Source organism: Choloepus didactylus, chromosome X, assembly GCF_015220235.1.
Source record: "Choloepus didactylus isolate mChoDid1 chromosome X, mChoDid1.pri, whole genome shotgun sequence".
Classification (NCBI taxonomy): Eukaryota; Metazoa; Chordata; class Mammalia; order Pilosa; family Megalonychidae; genus Choloepus; species Choloepus didactylus.
The window spans coordinates 29121425-29142758 of NC_051334.1; the positions used below are offsets into that span (position 1 = coordinate 29121425).

Consider the following 21334-nt stretch of genomic DNA (forward strand, 5'->3'; position numbering starts at 1 on the left):
AAGCCTTCCACAAGGCAAAGGCTCCTTCCATCTTGTGGGGCCATCACTTCCCAGGGCCTTGGAGTCCTTTGCATCCAGCTGGAAGATGGAAGAAAAAACTGTATAGAAGCTCCTCCTGCTTCATAAGGGCACTGACCTGGAAGTGACATTCATCCTGTCTAAACATATTCTATTAGAATGTGTGTGGTGGTTTCAGTTCTCCAGGATATAGACTCTGAGATGGAGATTAACATGGAGGAATTCTATTGGGGAGTGTTATTGGAATCAACATCTATAGAAAGGAAGGGAAGACAGTAGGGTTGGGCATGGGAGAAGTTGAGCTGTGAGGCAATTCCAATAGAAACCTCAGCTAACAAACACCCAGGGGAAGCAGTGAAGCTAGGATGATTTTTAGAGTGGTCCCACGTTGTGACAAGGTGCTAGTCATTTGAAGTCCTGTGTAGACTAGATACTGGATGCAGGCTGCCCCTGGGGGAGGAGTGTGAAATTGGGCAAGGCAGCTTGCTCCAGCTCAAGGCAATTTCTTGAGACTGATATAGTTGAGGATTAGCATCTCGTAGTCCTCCCAGTAGCTATGGGAGTAAATCCTTTGGATTTGAAGGGGTCTGAGCAATACACCACAACTTACACCATACTGATCCCAGTGCAAAACCTGGATTCAACAGGGCGTGGGAAATGCCATTCCTGGTTGGGGCAGCGCCCTCTCATTGACAACTCCATACCATGGAAAATGGAATGTTAGTATTTGGTGGCCTTTTCTGGTACAGATCAAAACATATAATTTTCTCATGTCCTACATGGCTTTTAAAGCGTGCACATATTTTATAATAAGCTATATAATGTGCTTCAAGCAAATATTAGGTAGTTTCTTAGAATCAGAGTTATTCACTATGTTCATGCATTTGCACTGTTTATAGACTTACATATATTTCCCAATTCGAGAATTTTATGAGGCTTATTTAAATGTATCGTTTTTGCCAAATCTATCCGAACACACATGGATTCAGTAAAATATAGTTTTGAGTCATTAAATTGTCTCTTTTAGACAAGTAATATACATTCAACTATTAAATTCTCCAAAACACATTTTAATATATGCAAAATGTGATATAAATTCAACATTACAGGCTCCTTATTATAATATGAGTACATAAAATAGAATTTGAAGTAATTTTTATCTCATAGCATAAATTGTGGGTGATTTCCACAGGAATGAATTCCAATATTTCTTTAAGTGGCAACATTCTATGAAACCAATATGATATTGCAATAGTTCCTGATAAAAATAAATTTCTTGAATTCAAGTCCAAGACTGCATGCATACATGAAATGAGGAGTGCCTAGAAGACTTCAAAATTGACCTGGTATGGCAGAGATGATCCTTTACTGGGATTTGCACTTCATATCACTAGGGGCCTCCAAGCAGTACATGTTAATTCTATAAATGCTCACTCCAAATTTGATAGATAATTCCTGCCCTGACCATCAGCCTAAAATTAGTTTGTAGTCTTTAAGTAATCCAGTGGAACAAGTCCAATTTATCCTAAACATAGAAAATGAGATGGACTCCCAGGTACAATACTCTCTATGACACTAGAGCAACCAGTCATTTGTCCCTTAGGTGAAACACACCACCCTGAGACCTTAGCTACCCCACTGCAATTTGACCCTCAGACAGGGTAAGATAAAAATCCATTGCCCTAAAGTCCAGCCTTGCAGATTCAATTCCTTAGTCTGAAAGCCCATGTTCAGTTATAATCCCAATACCTTGGATGAAGTAAGAGTGCCTTTTATCAGTTATTAACACTAATATTTAAATGAATCTATCAGTTTAGTTTTTATGAAACAGCTTACTAGAAGAAGGGATGAGCCTGAATGTTGACTATATTGAGTAGAGGAATAGGAGCACAACCAAGTTTGTGTGTGGGAGACTGTATTAGTTATCTATCACCATATAACAAATTACTCTAAAACTTAGAGGCTTTGAACAACACACATTTACTATCTCACAGTTTCTGTGGAATCCACTTTAGGGTCTATCACAGAAGTAAAATCAACACATTGGCTGGGGCTGCGATCTCATCTGATGGTTCAACTGGGGGAAGTATTTGCTTCCAAGCTCACTCACGTGGTTGCTGATTGGATTTAGTTCCTTGTAGGATTGGATTGAGTGTCTCAGTTCCCCACTGGCAATAGAAATTGTCCTTGGTGCCTTGCCATGTGGGCCTTTCCAGTATGGCAGTTTGCTTCATCAAAGCAAGGTAGCTGAGCTGGCAAGAGAGAGAGAGAAGTATTACCAGCAAGGAGGAAGTTATTAGGTTACTATGTCCATCCCACACCCAAGGGGAAGGGATGACACAAGGGTGTGAATATTAGGAGGTGGAGATCATTAAGGCCATCATTGAAAGCTGCATACCACATGGTAGTTGACTGGAGAGTAAGGAGAGTGGAGGTTCTAAAAAACACAACTATTAAAATCACGTTATCTTGTATTTACCATGATTTGGTTCATATGCTTTCTCAAATGCTATGATTCTAGCACCATAATCTTGAAATCATTAGAATACAAGCTGAACAAAATTTCATCATCACCAAAGAAGGGATAGTGATGCATACTTCAAAGGCTTGTCAATGAACATTAACTAGGAAGTGTTTTAGAGGTATGATTATGGGTAGCTTTTCTTCTCTGCATGCTTGTCAATATCTTAAAATTTTCCAAGGTCATTTGTGTAGTTAATATTAGAAAAAAACACGCAAAAACAATTTAGGATATACTAGATATTCAAGTAAATATTAGAATATCTTAGATATCTACTAGAACTACTAAGTAGAAAGTATATCTAAGCTGAGGTTTTGATGGGGCCTCCATTTATTTTGCAGTGATTAAACAACCTCTAAATAAAGGAGAAATGAAGGCAGAGCCAATTTACTCTTCAATGTTGTATGCACATTGGGAATCTGCTACATCAACATTCAGTATACAAGAAGCTAGCAATTATATTTACATGGCTGAGACCTGTCTTATCACACTCAAGAGTTCTCTCTAACATTTAAGAGGAAAACTCCAAATACTCTAAATGCAGGCAATTTATCATTGTCTTGATTCACTGCAACTGGGGACACTTCTTTATCTAATTTTCTACTTAACCTATGCCAAACAAACACTTAAAATGCTCTGTATTGTTGCCCTGCACTCTTTTCTCTATTCTTTCCCTTGTAACATGGTGGCATTTTGGTGGTCCGCCTCCCCACAACAATCTCACTTTTAAAAGCACTGTAAACTCATTCATTCAACAAACAGTTGTTGAGTTTTTACAATGGCCAAGGCATTTTGAGAGTTCTCACTGACTTTAAGGATCTTAGGGTCTATTAGATAAATTATTTATCAGTTAACAAGATAAAATTCTGTGAAAGTGATGGATTTAAACTAGTGTTCTCAACAAAGGCTACATAGGTGCCATTTGACATGGGACTTGAAGGCCAAGATTTGAGATGTACCCGGGGAATTACAAACTCTGTGTCAAAAGTATAATTTTCAAAATGTTAAAAACATGACCCTCATACAAATAAAGAAGGAGCCTGAGTCCAAGATTTAACTCATTAATGAGAGAACCAGCAGGATGGCAAAACTGGTTCAAAGGAGAATTTAAAAAACAGATTTATATAGTCAGTCAGTAAATCAAAGGAATGCTGGAGTGAATTTGCAGATAACTAAAAATTAATATCCTACCGGGCAATAAAACTGTTACCTTTGGAGTAGATTTTCCTCCTAAATAGAAATTTACATGTTAACATATAACTTCAAAGCCTGAGTCCTGATCAGTAGTGAACAGTAAATCAAACAATGGTACCATCCTCTAGGGAATTAAGTAATCCTTGGGTGAGCCTGGTTAGCAACGTTTCATTATGACATTGAAAGGATACGCAGCCATTCTTTTGTCTTGTTTCTAAACTTTGAATACTTTTTCTTAATAAGGATAAATGGCATGAATATGAGCACAGAGGTATTTTAGAGACTGGCACAGAGACATGGGATTAGGATTGAAGACTTTTTCTGTAAAGGGCTCCAGACAGTAAATATCTAGGGTTTTGTGGGCCATATAATCCCAGTTGTAGCTGCTCATCTCTGCCTTGGAAGTGCAAAAGCAATTACAGACAATACACAAACAAATGAGTATGACTGTTCCAATAAAAACTTTTTTATGGACATTAAAATTTGAATTTTGAATAATTCTGACATCCTCAAATACTCTTTTGATATTTTTTCTATCATTTATTTTATTTTTTAAATGCAATTTTATTGAGATATATTCACATAACATACCATCCTCCAAAGTGTATAACCAGTTGTTCATAGTATCATCATATAGTTGTGCATTCATCACCATTTTTCTATCATTTAATAATGCAAAATCACTCAGCTGCAGAAAACAAAAAGTGGTTACAGGTTGGATTTCACCTGCAAGCCATAGTTTGCCAATCCTGATAAAGATTAAAAGAAGTAAAGAGTCACTATTTTGAATGAATGGTAAGTAAGATAGGAAAGAGGTTGGGGCCAGGAAATGCATGCCCTTAATTCTCCTACTGAGACACAAAGAGACAGTTAAGGTCTCAATTTGGGCACTGGTAGGAGTTTGTTAAATGACATTGTAATGTTTTTGTAAGATCAATATGAAAGAAATGTTTTAGACAAAGTGCAGGAAGGAAGATCACAGATATCACAACTAGATGGGAATTTGTCATTAATTAGGTTTGAGGAGATCATCTTGTGGTTCAGGTTGTGGCCAAGGAAGAATTTCTCAACAGGTCGGATGTTTGGGGCAGGAGGGAGCAACTATTCACAGCTGACACATTAGATTCAAGCCTGAGAGATGGGAGAACGAAGATTTCATTTTCAGAAAAGGAGCATGATGGCTATGTTGGTCGTAAATCAGCTGAGCTGGCAGTGTCCACAGAATTCCAGTTGTAGGCATTTAGCAGGTTGTTGGGAATGCTCAAATGCATTTTGGGAGACAGTGTTTACCCAGGGTTGAAAATTCATTAGAAATTTCCCCAGGTAAAGAAAGGTGAGAGGGCATGGGAACAGATGGAGTGGCCAAGGAAAAATGCATAAGCAAAACATCAAACTAAGGAGAGAATCTGCTGTGTGTGGTGTGATGGTGGGGGGTGGGGGTGGGGGTGGAGATGGTGGGGCTTGAGGGTAGGGGTGTAGTGAATGGCTTAATGGAAAGCAGGAAAAATAACAAACCCATGCAAAGAAAAGAACCAGAGAAGCTGGAAAATTACAGTCATAGAAGTCAGGTCTATTGTTCATTCTGAAGGGAAATGATTATTAAAGAGTCTAAAGTGACATATCATTTATGGACACAGCACATTTTGGTTTTGTTTTTTCAAAAATTAGAGATTAGAATTTATGTGTCTGTTTGGATATATTATGTTCTCCCGAAAGCCATATTCTTTAATGCAATCTTGTGGGGGCAGATTTGCTGTTGATTAGGTTGGAATCTTTTGATTGAGTGTTTCCATGGAGATGTGACTCAATCAATTGTGGGAGAGATATTTGATTAAATTATTTCCATGGACCCTGCCCATTCAGAGTGGGTCTTGATTTAATCACTGGAGTCCTACAAAAGAGCTCACAAACAGAAGGAGCTCAGAGCAGCTGAGCAGGACATTTTGGAGAGAAGCTAAGAGCTGACACTTGGAGATGCTTGGAGACGTTTGGAGAGGCTAGCCTAGAGTTTGTTCCAGAGAACTAAGAGAGGACCCCTGATGCTTAGATGCACAGGAGCTGAAGAAGCTAAGAGAGACAAGCCCAGAGACATTTTGGAGAAAGCCATTTTGGAAACCAGAATCCCAGAGCAAAGGATCAGCAGACACCAGCCACGTGCCTTCCCAGCTAACAGAGGTTTTCTGGATGCCATCGGCCTTTCTTCAGTGAAGGTACCTGATTGTTGATGCCTTAGTATGGACACTTCTATGGCCTTAGAACTGTAAATTTGTAACCTAATAAATCCCCTTTATAAAAGCCAATCCATTTCTGGTATTCTGCATAATGGCAGCATTAGCAAACTGGAACAACTTAGTAAATACATTTCTAAAGTGGTGGAATATCAGATAACAGCTAACAGCATCTTGAGAAACAGCCTTGAGACCCACTTCTAGTGCCTCTGAAAGTGGCATTAAATAGTGGAAAGAAACAAAGGGCCTAGGTTATAATTCTGCCTGGTTATCTCACTAATTGTGTAATCTATCCAATGTCATTCAATGACTTAAGACCTCAGTCGTTTTATGTGCATAGTGAGATTTCTGTAAAATTCCTTGCAGGTCTAAAACTCAATAATTCTATTCTACTCTTCTTAGATACAAGAACAGCCCTGCCTAATCCCAAAAGGGAACAGTGAAAAATTGTGTCTATAGCTCTGGATCCCAAACTCTGAATCCCCAAAGAATTAAACGGAAGTAGTAATATAGCTCCTTGAGGTTTTTTTCAATATTTTAATATATTTAATTATTTTTAAATCTAATTAAAATGGCACAACTAGCCAAAAGGGTGCTTGAAAAACTAATGGAAACACTAATATCCTTTGTTTGGTGCTGAAATCTTAATGCAGGGATGGCATAGTCTCAGGTGGATCAGAAGCTCTAATTGGCATTGGTGACTCTTTGACATCCAAAAATAATGAAAAGGGCCCTTTATGGGAAAAAGTTTTGAAGCTGCTGGTTAAAATGGATCCAGATGGAATTACTGCAACAATTACCATTGCCTGATGAGCAGATCATTATTCAAAGGCTGACTTTGGCAACAATTCCAACATATGGTGAAACGTCATTGACTCTCAGAAGATGGGAAAACTCCACAGCTGTGGTTTGCTTTTGCCACTTGTCATATAGGAGAGAGGGAAATGTCCTGGATGTGCACAAGGTATAAAGAAAAGCTTCTGATCATCACTAAATTACACTACATGGCTGTTGCTACATAATAAAATAAATAAAAATAAACTGAATTTGGAGCACACTTTACTTTTTTAAAAAGAATTTTTACATAATTGTCACATTCTCTAATTTGATCTAAACCACAATAACTTGATGAGGCAAGAAGGGAAATTATTATTATTTCTGTTTTATAGCTGAATATACTGAGGCTTGCAAAAATATAAGTCTGACCCAAGATACATCAAGCAGTAATTTTGAAACTGGAATGTATCAGTAATCTATTGCTACACTAGTGCTGCATAACAACCAACTACAAAACCTCAGTTGCACACAAAATCAAACATTTATTACTCATACATCTGAGGCAGTCATGTAAGCAGTTCTATTGATCTCGGCTGGGCTTACTCACATGCCTGGGATTTAGCTGACTGTCGGCTGATCTAGGATGGCCTTGGCCAGAATGACTAGAGAGACTTAAATCTACATCATGTGTCTTCCAACTAATGAGCCTGGGCATGTTCTCATGGCAATGGCAGAAGAGAACAAGACAATGAGCAGAAACACACAAGGGCTTTTTCAAGCCTCTGATATCATTCTACTAGCCAAAGCATATTATATGTTCAAACCCAGAACACAGAATCAAGAGGAAGCTGGGAGTAAAGACCTGGGCCCGCTAATATCTACCACTTGGAACATCGACCTATGTTTTCTGACTCTAATCCAATCTCTTTTTACCTTTTTAATGTGTGTAGGGCTCCAAACCAAAGCACAATTTTAAGGGAAATAACTGGCCCTTGAAGAATAAATGTGATTTCTACTGAGATGGACTAGATGATGATTTATATAATCATCCTTTATTGTCTCATTCACTCAAAATTATTTATTGTTGTAGTGGCTTAGGGCTGTATGTACCCCAGAGAAACATGTTCTTAAACTTGATCCATTCTACTACAAGGTGAACCTATTGTAAGGAGGACTTTTTGATGAGGTTATTTCAATTAAGGTGTGGCCCACCTCAATCAGGATGGGTCTTAATCCTACTACTGGGGTCCTTTATATGTGTACTGAAATTCAGACACAGAGAGAGAAAGTCATTGGGAGCAAGAAGCAGAAATTCAAAGAACTTGGAAGAGAACTGAGAGGTCGGGAAAGGCCACCATGTGCATTGCCATGAGACAGAGGAACCCAGGACCAAGGATCACTGGCAGCCAGCCCCAGAATGCCAGTCTTTGGGAAGAAAGCATCACCTTGATGACACCTTGATTTGGACTTTTTCCTGGCCTCAAAACCATGAGCCATTAAATTCCCATTGTTTAAGCCAACCCATTGCATGCTATTTGCTTGAGCAGCCAAAGGAAGCTAAAACATGTATGCTGGGCACTATGATGAGATGCATGATGTTTATAAATGATTTCCACAGTCATCTTGGTGTTTTTTATAATCTTATATCAAACCTCTCTGTTAAATCATGTTAGTATAACAGTTCATGTATATAAACTGCCCAAATTCAATATTCAGATACCAGCATCTGAAAAATAAAGGGAAAAACAGTTTGCAGTTCAGTTCAGCAGTTCTGCTCAATTATCCCACATAGCTCCTCCAGCAGCTGCCACATTCTTCACGGTCTCACACACCGAATGCACCCTCAGTTCTTTTCTCTCTCCTCCCAGACATGACCCTACACATAAAGATAGTCAGCAGCTCTATACCTGCTATAATAGGCCTGCAATGGCCTCAATTGCCAAAGTTACGTTCTCATATTTAATGAGTCAGGTGGAAAAAGCAGGGGCATTTATTCCCAGGTTCACAGATAGAATGACATATGGATTTGCATTTAAGAGCTGGAAGAAACAAAGGTTCTTTTGGTTCAGGCATTTTCAAAATTTTTATTATTGTTTTAATTGTCAAGTAGTGGAATGCCCTTTCTAAATTTCCAAATGAAATATTTTGCAGGGCCCATGAATTAGAATAGATAAAAGCAGGCTTTTCTGGTTAAATTGGAAGTAGTGTTTAAAGCCCCACCCACTCAACTTGCACCAAACCAAAGCTAATGTAAGCATTCTGAAAGAATTAGAACTTGCCTTCAATAAACTTTATCAGTTTTGATGATTCTGTTCCTTTTTTCCCCCCGTGGCACTCAGAGTTGCTAATATGTGGCCATTATACTGCCACCCAGCCTCCTAGCCCTACACAGAGCTGACTGACCAAGTACAGCACCGTTTCCTACCAAGCCTGGATGTGGTATCAGAGTTCTTCTCAACACAGGAACTCACTATTTATCAGTCAAAGATGAAACCTATTTGCAGTCTCGTGAGAGCTTTTCTGTTACACACACACACAAGCTAGCATCATTCTTCTACACACATGATGGCCTAATATTAATTGCTGATATCCCCTGAGTACCCAATTCAGATAAACAAACTTGGAGCTCTATAGAGGTTGAACTAAGGACTTACCCAGTCAGCCCCTAGTATTACAACTGCCTCCCCCTCTTCCCCAGGGAAACATCCTCTACCCACTCTCCAGCAACTCTGAGAAAACAAATACCAGTGGCTGTGTGGGTGTTCGGGGAGTCACCAGAAACCAGACCCTAGAGAATCCTTCACCAGTTTACAATACTCAGAGGCTGACTGAGGACACATTGTCCACCTTTTTAAGGGTACAAACCGTTTTGTATCAGAAATGACACTTATATCTAAACAATTTACAGTTCTACTTCCCACTAATCCCAAAGTGCTTTCATCCCTCCTTTCCTAAATTAATCTGAAATAAGGGTAGGAACAGGTTGAGGGGCATGGATTTGAAAGGCAAGGCCTTCATCTTCTCAAATCAAGTTTTAACCCCACCCTGCCTGCATAGTGGCAAAATTGGGGGCTTTGGAGTCAGATAGGCCAGACTCCACATCTTAGCTCTGCCTCTTGCTAGCTGTGTGATCAAATGCTGTTTGTACTATTTTGGAGTCTCAGAAGGTCCTATGCTCCCAAAGTGACTTTGAAAAGAACTGAAATTGTGGAACCATAACCCATAACATTCTTTGAAATTTATTCTCTACTTGTTAAATCGTACTTTGAAAGTTATCACTGTTATGTATATATGTTAAAGTTCACAATAAAAAATGAATTAAAAAAGGTAGTTATAACAAAAACTAGATTTTAAAATTATGTTTTAAAATTGTGCTGAGTTTTAACAATATTACTTTCAAATTAGGCTTAAAAAGTTGAAAAATAGTACATGTACATGGTACAAAAATTGAAATAATAAAAAATTGTTTAAATGGAAAGAATGTCCCCTTCTCCAAAGACAAGTACTGTTAAGAGTTTTGTATCCTAATCAAATTTTTCTATGCATTCTTATACACATAGACACACACATGCATGCACACACACACCTCTATATTTGCATTTTGATCACTGGTATCAGCTTTGGGTTACCATAAATTCAGGGAGTATTTTTGACTGAGTTCACTTTACAGGACCAAACCATATTTACTGGAAATCAGGTTGCTTCATTTTCCTTCCTCCCATTTGGCAAGGGCATTATCTGGGACTACATCCAAATAAGTCTTTTACTAGACACTCAGCTTAATTGGTGTTTCTCATTAATTTTACTCATTTTTAAATAATTGCCAAGTTACCTGAAGGTAGCTTGTAGCTTCATATGTAAATATGGAAATAGAATTGAAATTATGGAGGCAAGAATCATGCTTTCAACTACAGAAGCATTTCTTTTCATTTCAATAGAAATAGAATAATTATGATCAAGTAGCTAAGAAGTATGGCACTCAGCAGTAATCAGTTCATTGACTGTTTCTTCTGGTTGTTTCATGTAGCTACATTTGTGGAAAAGTCAGAAGCAAGGGTTTTGGAAAGGTAATTAGTCCATTGATTTCACGGCTGTTTTTAAGGAAAAAAAAATAGAAGCTCACAGTAGAAAAGAAATTTGAGCAATTACTTTATTGATGTGGCAGGTTGAATTCTTCATATTGTTAAAAAAAACAGACACCAGTACTCTTTTTTTTTTTAATTCAGTTTTATTGAGAAATATTCACATACCATACAATCGACACCAGTACTCTTTTACAAAGAATGGCTGGATCCTGATTTTGGAAAATTCAGAATAGTCAAATCTGCACTTAAAAACCACAATAAAAACAGAAAGTGGTTATTCACATTTAAAAAGATCAATTATTTTATCAGTGAACAATCACCAAATTCTTCTACATAACTACTACATCTATTAAAATATGGTTCTAATTTGTAAAAGTCAGGCTCTTTACAATTTTGGAGTGCATTTGTTGTCCTTCCCCAAGTATTTGTTGTCCTTCCCCATATTGAATATGCTAAGGGGTCATAAGACTTCTTGGTCTTGAAGTAATTTATTCCCATGGGAATATGACAATGAAATATGATCTTTTCATCAGGAAAAGATGGTAGTACAACAAGATGAAAGAGGTTTGACATACTTGGTCTCAATTACTTCTGTTAATGCATAGAAGTAGATACAAGAATTACCCCAAATAGTTAATAATAGGAATGTCTTTCAACTTAGGAATAATTCATATAATCTGTTGCATTAACTATGTATTCTCATTTGGGTTTGTCTTCTATAAATATTTAATTTTTTTTCAAATTAATTATGCCTTTGCTGATGAAGAGGAAAAAAATCTAAAAAGATATCTCCTTTTCCCCATTTTCTTCTATATATAAATTGTTAATAAGCAATGCTAAAGATGTAAAGACAGCATCCTGGATTGGTTATTTAGTATTTTGATTATAACCATTATAAAAGCTCTTGAGCTATCCTATTCTTCCATTCTTTGGTGGTATTACCTTGCAGTCTTTAGAAAGAGTAAAAGAGAGAAGGTAACTGACTGAATGTCACTTACAGGTGGGCAGCTGCATCATGCAGACGAATTCTCTACCATTTTCTGTGCAGAAAGTTTATACTTTAATTATCATAGTGCTGTTGCCTTAAGGGAATCAGTCAAAAATAAGACAATACTGCCTGATCTTTCTAACGTTTTATTACAACTCTGGTTGAAAAACATGAGATCTTTTAAGTGGTTGAAAGACAATGGGACTAGACCAGAATGGCTCTGGTAACACTTAAGATGAATAATAGTTGCACTTAGGATTGTGTTGTTAGTCTTTCACCTATTGTGTTGTTAGTCTTTCAGGCATTTTTTCTTTACTCTAGCACCTAAGAATGTAAGAGAAAGAGTAAACAAACAAACAAAAAGAGAAGAGAGAGACTATTATCTATACCTCTTGACAACCATTCTCTTGACAAATATGAAAACTCTGTAAGGATATCCACAAATGAGTGGACATTTGGCCTCATAGAGATCTAGCCTCATTTCAGACTAAATATTAACAGCTACAGATGCTCACTGAAGGAATAATATGGGAGAAAGTATGAGTTTTATACTCAGATGTGTGAATTTGTATCCTGGTTCCATTATTTACAATTAATTGAATACCTACTGTGTCTTAGAACAATTACTTTAATGTTCTGAGACTTAGTTTACTCATTTGCAAAATAAAGGTAATACCTACTTGTATCTTTGATGTGAATGGAATTAAGTAACCGACATATGGTAGAGGCCCAGTTCATTCCTTTCTCCTTCCGGTTAAAAGATATGTAAAGCACTTTATCAGTACATCCCCATTTGTTCTATCCATAGATTCCATGTAAAATGATTCTTATACCTCAGGATAAGTGCATATAATTTTTATATAAAAGGCTAAACCCATCCCTCCTTTCCTTCCTCCTTCTTTTCCTCCCTTCTTCCTTCCTTCCTTTCCTTCATCTTCCTCTTTTCTTTCTTTATTTCCTTATTATTTGTTATTCCCACTGTCCATCTAGATCACGTTAAATCATAACTAAAAGAGTATAGCAAACATTTCTATGCACAGGTATAGAATCTCCGAGACAATCATCTGATTTATCTTCACTTTAATTCACTTACGTACCTGCTATGTATCAAATACTAAGTCAGCTCCTGAGGATGGAAAGTTGAACAGATTTATGCTTTCAAAAAAATTTATGGATTAGTGATAAAGTCAAATCATCTACCACCAATATACTGCAAAAAGGCTACGATTATGCACATGAGGTAAAGGAAGCAGGGTATGGGGAGAGGTATGGGTGACAATAGGTATCTAATGATGTGGGGAGTTGTGGTCAAAGAATTCATCTTTTCCTTGAGAAAGAAATTTGAGATGTTTTACCAGTGAGTATCAATGAATGTAATCGAGAAGACAAGAGACATTTTAAGAAGTATGAATAGCATTTGTGAAGGCATTAGAGTATAAAGCAACAAAATGCTTCTTCCAGAAAGATTTCTGTGGCAGCTTGTGTTTTTCAAAATGTCTGTAACAATGTTTCCAGAACCACAGGCTTTCAAGAACCTCACCACTCCCCCATCAAGAGGTGGAGTCTATGTCTTCTCTTGAAGCTGAGAAAGCTTTGAGGACTGCCTCATTAATAAGATACGGCAGAAGTAATGCGATACGATTTCTGAGAATATGCCATAAAAGGTGATGCAGCTTCCTCCATTTCTTTTTTTGAGACATGGGCCTTTGAAGTCCTGAGTCACCATGTAAGAAGCCCAATTTTCCTGAAGCTGCTATGCTGAAGCAAACACATAGAGACAGAGGGAGACACCCCGGGAATCCCAGTTGTTCAAGACTTCCCAGCCCAAATATGTGAGGAAGAAGTCGAGATGACATCCAACCTCAGCCTCTGTCTAACTGAAGTTCCATGAGACATCCTGAATAAGAACCACCTTGCTGAGTCAGTCCTTATCCAGAACCATCAGAGATAATATTATTAAAAGATTGCTATTGTTTTAAACCACTGTTATGGGATAATTTGCTTTGTAGCAATAGGTACAAGTTCCTTGGATACCACTTTGGGATTAGGATTGTTTTCTAATGTTCTATGTGCTTGACTGAATCCTTTACCAGTCTGTAATTTCCAGGATGGCAGGGCCCAGGCCTATCCTGATCACTATTTTGTCCTCCGTACCTAACATGTTTCCTGGCTCATAGGATGTTTTCACTATATAGCTCCTCGATGAATGAATAAATGAATGGAGCAGCTTTGTATGTCTAAAGAATGAGAGAGGTAGGACCAGTGGGAGATGAGTCTAGAGTCAGGTAGAAGACAGACAGTGAGCATCATTAAGTGCTAGGGTTTAATATTTGACTTTATTTTGAAAGCTACAGGGACCCACAGAAGATGGATTTAGGCAGTGAGGTGACATGATTGGATTCATACTTTAGGAAGATCACAGCAGTAGTGGTATGGATGATGGAATGAGATAAAAATAATGAATACAGGTAGGCTGTATGGGGAAGGTCTGCTGTAAAGCAGTGGCAATGAAACTGAGAGAAAAAAATGGATACTGAAATATCAAGGAGAGAGAATTTACATAATAGACTTAATGGCAATCTTCTGCCACCTGGGCTTCTATTTATAGGGGGGAAAGTTAATTACCTCTTTCACATATGCCCCTTCAGGGTAATTTTTAAAAGTTTCTTTATTTGATTTTGCATTGTCTTCATAATTACTGATTATTTCTGACAGACAGAAACCAGTCCCGGTGGTACCATATCCCTGAGATAAGTAACTGTGCCTTATGTATTAATTTCTTGTGATCTCAAACAGTTAATAGATGTGAGCTAACTCATCATGATAATCTTTTGGGAAATGAATTTCCTAGCTACTCATATGTCCTCTAAGCTTAAACATCCTGTTTCTTTGGAAAATATGTTTTCCAACTAAGTTTATTATTGTTATCTGGAATCCTGGATCTTCAATCTTAAGAGTACCCATTTTCTACTAGCCCTATCAACCATGATATACTAGTTACTGTGCAATATTTCCAATTGCTTTGAAATGAAGTATCAAGTCCATGGGATGAATCTGTGTGTGGTAGTGGTGATGGACGGGGGGAACATGGGAAGGAAGGTGAGATGATAGTAATCTTTGGGAAAGAGGAAAACCAGAACCTAATGGGAAGGAAAGGTAACATTCCAGAACCAAAATTAACATCAGTGGACCTAAGAACCAACCAGAACGATCTATAGATTGGTCAAGGACCAATTGGTCAAGGACCAATCTAGAGAACTAGAGGGATATGGCAGGTACTGCTGGTTGCTTACCAATATGTGTTCTCTCCTTTTCTATTTGACTAGAACCCCAACTGTGTTTGAGAATGTACCCAGCTAAAAGAACTATGTTTCCCAGCTTCTCTGTTAGATAAGGATGGCCATGAGACATAGTTAAGGCCAATAAAATATAAGTGAAAGTTGCTGGGTGGGACCTCTGGGAAATTTCTTTAAAAGGGGTAGACTCAACTTGCTCACATCTTTTGTCTTTAACTTTTTCTCTTCGGGGGAGCACAGTTGTGACGTTGATGGTGCAATAACTAACTTGCAATCATGACCATAAAGACAAAATTACAAGCTAAGGATCAAGAAGAATGTTAGAAGAAGCTGGAGTCCCTGATGGCAGCATGAAGCCATTGAACTAGCCATAGATTAAAGACCTCTGGAGTTTTTTTTTTTTTTTTTTTTTTTTTTTTCCAATTTGGATGCCATTTATTTATTTATTTAGTCATATTTTACTGGCATTCCAGTACAATGTTGAACAAAATAGGTAAGAATAGACATTCTTCTCTTATTCCTGATATTGGGGGAAAGCATTCAGTATTTCACCATTAAGCATTATGTTAGCTAAAGGTTTTTCATAGATGTCCTTTTTCGGGCTAAGGAAGTTCCCTGCTATTCCTACTTTGCTGAGAGTTTTTATCAGGAACACATGTTGGTTTTGTCAAATGCTTTTTCTGCCTCTATTGTGATGATCATATGGTTTTCTTTTATTGTTTGTAAATGTGGTGAATTACATAGATTGATTTACAAATGTTAAATCAATCATGCACCGGGGGGTGGGGTGAATCCTATGCAATAATGATCTATTATGTCAAAATTTCATTTAGGATTTTTGCATCTATGTTCATGAGGGATAGTGGTCTTAGGTTTCTTTTGCTGAACTGACATTGCCTGGTTTGGGTTTCAGGGTAATTCTGGCCTCATAAAATGAATTGGGAAGTATTCCCGCAATATTGATTTTCTGGAAGGATTTTATAGAATCGATATTATTACTTCCTTAAAAGTATGGAGAATTACATCATGAGGCCATCTGAAGTTTTCTTCACAGGAAAGGTTGTAACTACAAATTTCATTTCCTCCATAAATATAGGGCCATTCTTTTTTAAACATTTTTTAATTAGAGAAGTTGTAGGTTTACAGAAAAATCATGTAGAACATACAGTGTTCCCATATACCCTACCACTTATCATTAACACTTTGCACTAGTGTGGTACCTTTGTTACAATTCATGAAAGAATATAATAATTGTACCATTCACTGTAATCCATGGTTCATATTAGGGTGTATTTTTTCTCATATGCCACCCTATTATTAACACATTGCATTAGTGTGGTACATTTGTTATAATTCATCAAAGAACATTATTGTAATTGTACTATTAACTATAGTGCATTGTTTACAATAGGGTTCACTATGTTGTAGTCTTACGTTTTATCTTCTAATTTTTTACTCTAGTAACATATATATGACCTAAAATTTCCCTCTTTAACCACATTCACATATATAATTCAGTGCTGTTAATTACACTCAAAATGTCGTGCTACCATAACCACCATCCATTTCCAAAACTTTATAATCAACTCAAATAGAGATTCTGTACAACTTAAGCATTAACACCCCATTCCTTACCCCCAACCCAGTCCCTAGTAACCTACATTCTAGAATCTAACTTCATGAGTGTACTTATTCTAACAATTTCATAACAGTGAGATTACAAAATATTTGTCCTTTTGTGTCTGACTTATTTCATACAACATAATGTCTTTAAGGTTCATCCCTGTTGTCACATGAATCAAAACTTCATTTCTTTTAAATGCTGAATAAAAGTCCATTCTATATACCATATTTTTTAAATACATTCACTGAATGATGAACACTTGGGTTTCTTCCATCTTTTGGCAATTGTGAATAGTGCCACTGTGAAAACCAGTGTGTAAAAATCTGTTCGAGTCTCTGCTTTCAATTCTTTGGGGTATACACTTACTAGAGGGATTGTATAGGGCTATTCTTCATGAATTGTTTATGGATGTTTATCTCTTTCAATTAACTTACTGGTATAAAGTTGTGCATAACATCCAGATTTACATTTGGAGACTTTTTTTTTTTTCTGTCTGAAGGGCTTCCTTTAACATTTCCTCTAGTGCAGTTCTGCTGGGGATATAATTTTTCAGCTTCGGTATGTCTGATAATGCCTTTCTCTTTTGCTTTTTTTATAGAAGTCTTTTTTAATTTATTCTTTTCAAACCAGTAAAGTTTTGACATTGGATGAGATTATTTTGTCACTTTCTATTTATAGTTTAGAGAAAAAAGTTAGCACAGCCATTCTCCTCTGTTCTTCAGGATGAAAGTAGTTTGACTAGGTACAATACATCAACTGACTTCATAGTTAACCTTTTTAAGGCAATGATTGAGCATTTTATTTCACAGAGTACAATCTATCATTTTTGTTTGCCTCCCCCCCAACTGTGAAGTTAAAGGTGCTGACACTCATTCATTTTATAGTCTAAGGAACATCAAACTAACTACATTTATAGTTCTTATCAAGAACTTTTTCTTAAAAAGTTTTCAAATTTAACTGACTTTTTCATGATTCCAAAACCATTTGGGATTCTAGGATAAAACCTGTGAATGCTCACTATACTTCTCTTTTACTAAAATATGAAGATTAGGGAAAATCAAGGTTTACTAAATTGCAGTTAGGATTGGGACCCAAATGCAAATGTCCACACCACAAAATTTTCTATGCCTTCTACGGATATAGGAATTTTATTAATTTATATCATTCTGCAAATATATATACTTGATTTAATCACATTGTACAGGTTGGATGTGGGGGTATTTTTAAATTGTTGAGAGTTTAGCATTTATTTTTGTAATCCAACAACTTTATCCAAAAATGCAGAAAATTTTTCTGGCTGGCCAGGAGGAAAACTTTTCAGGGTTGAGAAGTCCGTTGACTTTAACAGCCCAGGAAGTGTATGGCAGGTGCAATAGAAAAGATGCGCCTCTCTGTGTAACTGCTTTGCCAATTCCAGCTGATGATTGTTCATCAACTTTTCATTTATAACCACGACAAGTGGCTTTCCTTTTTCCAGGATCTCCAAACAACTTCCTGCACCTGCATGACTAATAACAAGATCTGCTTTCTGAAGGTCTTCTTTTAATGAATTCTTGTACCTGTAAACATCCAGAGTAAATGATTCAGTACTGAATGGTTCAGGTACCACCGTTCCTCTACCAATTTGTAGGATAAGTCGGTTGTAACCAAGGCTCTTGATGATTTGGAGACTATCACGTGCTGACACACATGTAATGAGGTCGTCGAAGCTGGTGGTCCCCACAGTAACAAACAGGCACTTCATCGTGAGGGTTCTACAAGTCCGAGTAGCAAGGGTGGGATCTCTCCTCTGCTTCTGAAAGATGTTTTCTCTAAATATAGAATTCTAGGTTGATTTTTTTTTTAGTATTTTAGAGATGTTGCCCCACCCTCTTCTTGCTTCCACTGTATCCTTGAGAAATCTGCTATTGTCCATATATTTGTTCCTCTGTACTTAACCTGTCTTCTTACTCTGGATTCTTTTGAGATTTTTCCCTTTATCACTGAGTTTGAGAAACTTGATTATGATGTGCTTTAGGGACATTTACTTTACTTGCTTGGAGTTTGTTGAGCTTCTTGGATCTGATGTCTAGTGTCTTGAAAATCACTGTTTAATATATTTATCCATCTTTTGGTTGTTTCATGTGAAATGAATAATCCAGTGTCTGTTACTCTATCATGGCCAGAAGCAGAAGTCTCAGCAAACTATTTTTTACTCCTCCAGCCGCCGCCCGTCCAGCCTGTGCTACCCGCGGTCTCTTCCGCAATCCAAGCCGTGAGTCCAGACCGGAGTCAGTACGGCCAGTGTCCTCCCCAATCTCCGAATCACGTTCAACCAGGACCCCAAGGCCAGGCCGGACTTGAGCCCCGGGACTCGAGACTGTCGCTCGAGCTAGGTGAGTGGAGGCGCGGCCTGCCGACTCACGTTGGAGCGGCCACTGCGCTCGCGACGTCCGACCTCGAGCTGAGCGTGGTGCGGGGCCGACCTCTGGACTTTTTACTTTATGAAAATTAAGAACCCCTAAAGTGTTTGAACCACCATTTAGTTGTGTTTCTATTGCCTACATACATACAAGATATAATTATTATGGGTAAATGAAGGAAGTCATGTATGTAAGCACCAGTGGTCCTAGATGGTAGGAATGTAGGATGGGTAGGAGTGACAATGGGGTAAGGGAAGGAAATAGATTAATAAATAATCTTGTATCTGCTTGGCCTTAGCTTCTGCTCACCTCTGCTCATGTTGACCTTTTTAAGAGTTTGAATCTAAAAGTTTGCAATCTCCTGACCTATTAAGGTAGACAGTGCAAGAGCCATTGCCCGCCCCCTTCCCCATTCATATTATAATATTGAATAGGAAAATACATTGACAAGTTGAGTCAACCATTTGAATACATATAAAGAAGGAAATGAGAAATGAAGGAAAGTTGGAATTCTTTATTTCTCTGATCTATTAAGGACACATTTTCTTGAAATACAACTGTTTCTCTTCCTGACTCTAGAATAATAGTAACATTTTGTTGTACAGTTTTGAAGGCCCAATGTGATACTTTGCTTTTTTTTTTTTTTTTTGGTCACACAATTTTAATCAAGTTAATGGTAAGCAGTAAAAGTGCAATGACATGAAAAGACCATATTTTATCTGTTTAAACAATTTTTCACTGCCTTTACTTGTGGGGTGTTAAAGGTGGGACCCACTCCTGAGTCTTTTTTCTAGTGGTGGAATAAGGTACATATTGTTCTGGAGTAGCACTCACATTGAATTTCTGGTTTGCCCAAATGAATTTATGAGCAGTAAGTAGCTTTGTTGTCGGAGGATCGTCAGTCATACAGTGAAGCCAATGATGCCAGCTCAACTTTCCTGTGTCTTAGTTTTTTCATCTGTACATTCTGCGGTTATACTTCCATTCAGGCATCACCATGCTTCCAGCCACATCCCAGAATGTGTTCTTGCCATTCATTTCAGTAGTATATATAACCCATCGACGACATCCAACTGCTTGTTGTCTTCATAGTATTTGTTTCTATATTTGTCTTCCCCCACTCATTTACCAACCCTGACACCATTCAACATGAAGAAAAACTCAGAGATAGCCGTGGAGACCACCAGGCTGCTGATCTGCTGTAGCCCTTGCCTCAAGACCTGCACTAACTCCATCTTTTCCCACAGGCCCAGCCTCCCTGCACTTTTGTTTCTTAATGGGATTTAACTTGTTACATCAGCTCCAAGACTTGCTTAGGTTTATTTAGACATTTCGTCTACAGTTTTGGGTAAATCTGGTTGGATTATTTTGAGGAACAATCTACCCCAGCTTTTAGACTTCGGATTTCTTGGGATCATTCAGCTTTTTTAGGCCATAGTTTCCTCACCTGTAAAATGTGGTATTCAGTCTGGATGATGTTTAAATTCACATCCAGTATAAAATGTTATGATTCTGTGGCATTTTCTAAGAGTTCTTGGTATCTTGGCAGGAAAAAAAAATACTTAAATGAATTTTCTATCTCAGAATTCATAATTTCACTGTGTATACAGACAAAATCATGTATGACTAAACTACCTGTCTGTACCCTGCAGTGGTTGCTATTACATTTTTTCAACTTGTATTGAGGTATAATTTTTATGTAATAAAATTTACCTTTTTAAGTGCACAGTTGTATAACTAGGACCACAATCAAACTATAGAAATTTGCATAATCCCAAAAAATTTCCTCATGCCCCCTTCTCCAACCTCCAGTTCACTAGAAACCACTGATCTGTTTCCCGTGCCTTTATTTTTTGCCATTATTAGAAGGTCATTTAAATGGAAACATACACTTACCTGCCTGGCTTTTTTCACTTACCATCGTGATGTGAAATCTGTCACTGTTTTTACATGTATCAGTAATTTGTTCCTATTTATTGCTGAAGAGAGCTCCATTGTATGTGTTTAATACAATGAGTATATCCATTCACCACCAATTGTTTTCAGTTTTTATCTATTATGAATAAAGCTTCTATGAACATTTGCATACAGGTCTTTGTATGGACGTATGTTTTCATTTCTCTTGGGTAAATACCTAGGAGTGGAATTTCTGGATCATATGGTACACATATTTTTAACTTTCTAAGAAACGACAAAAGTGA

General features: G+C 37.4%; 1 protein-coding gene and 1 pseudogene across 2 annotated transcripts; both read right to left on the reverse strand.

Annotated features, from left to right (window-relative positions):
* Positions 1-17930: 17930 nt before the first annotated feature.
* Positions 17931-18475, reverse strand: LOC119523687 (UDP-N-acetylglucosamine transferase subunit ALG13 homolog). 2 transcript variants are annotated; one of them, XM_037822500.1, is made up of 2 exons: positions 18291-18300; positions 17931-18231 (listed from the first exon to the last, which is right to left on the reverse strand). In XM_037822500.1, the coding sequence occupies exons 1-2, from the start codon at positions 18298-18300 to the stop codon at positions 17978-17980; spliced, it is 264 nt and encodes an 87-aa protein (XP_037678428.1). In that variant the 3' UTR covers positions 17931-17977. The 2 variants fall into 2 exon arrangements, with proteins under 2 accessions (XP_037678428.1, XP_037678427.1); XM_037822499.1 differs by having other exon boundaries at positions 17931-18475.
* Positions 18476-19877: 1402 nt separating this feature from the next.
* LOC119523610 lies at positions 19878-20374 on the reverse strand (annotated as a pseudogene).
* Between the last annotated feature and the right edge of the window lie 960 nt (positions 20375-21334).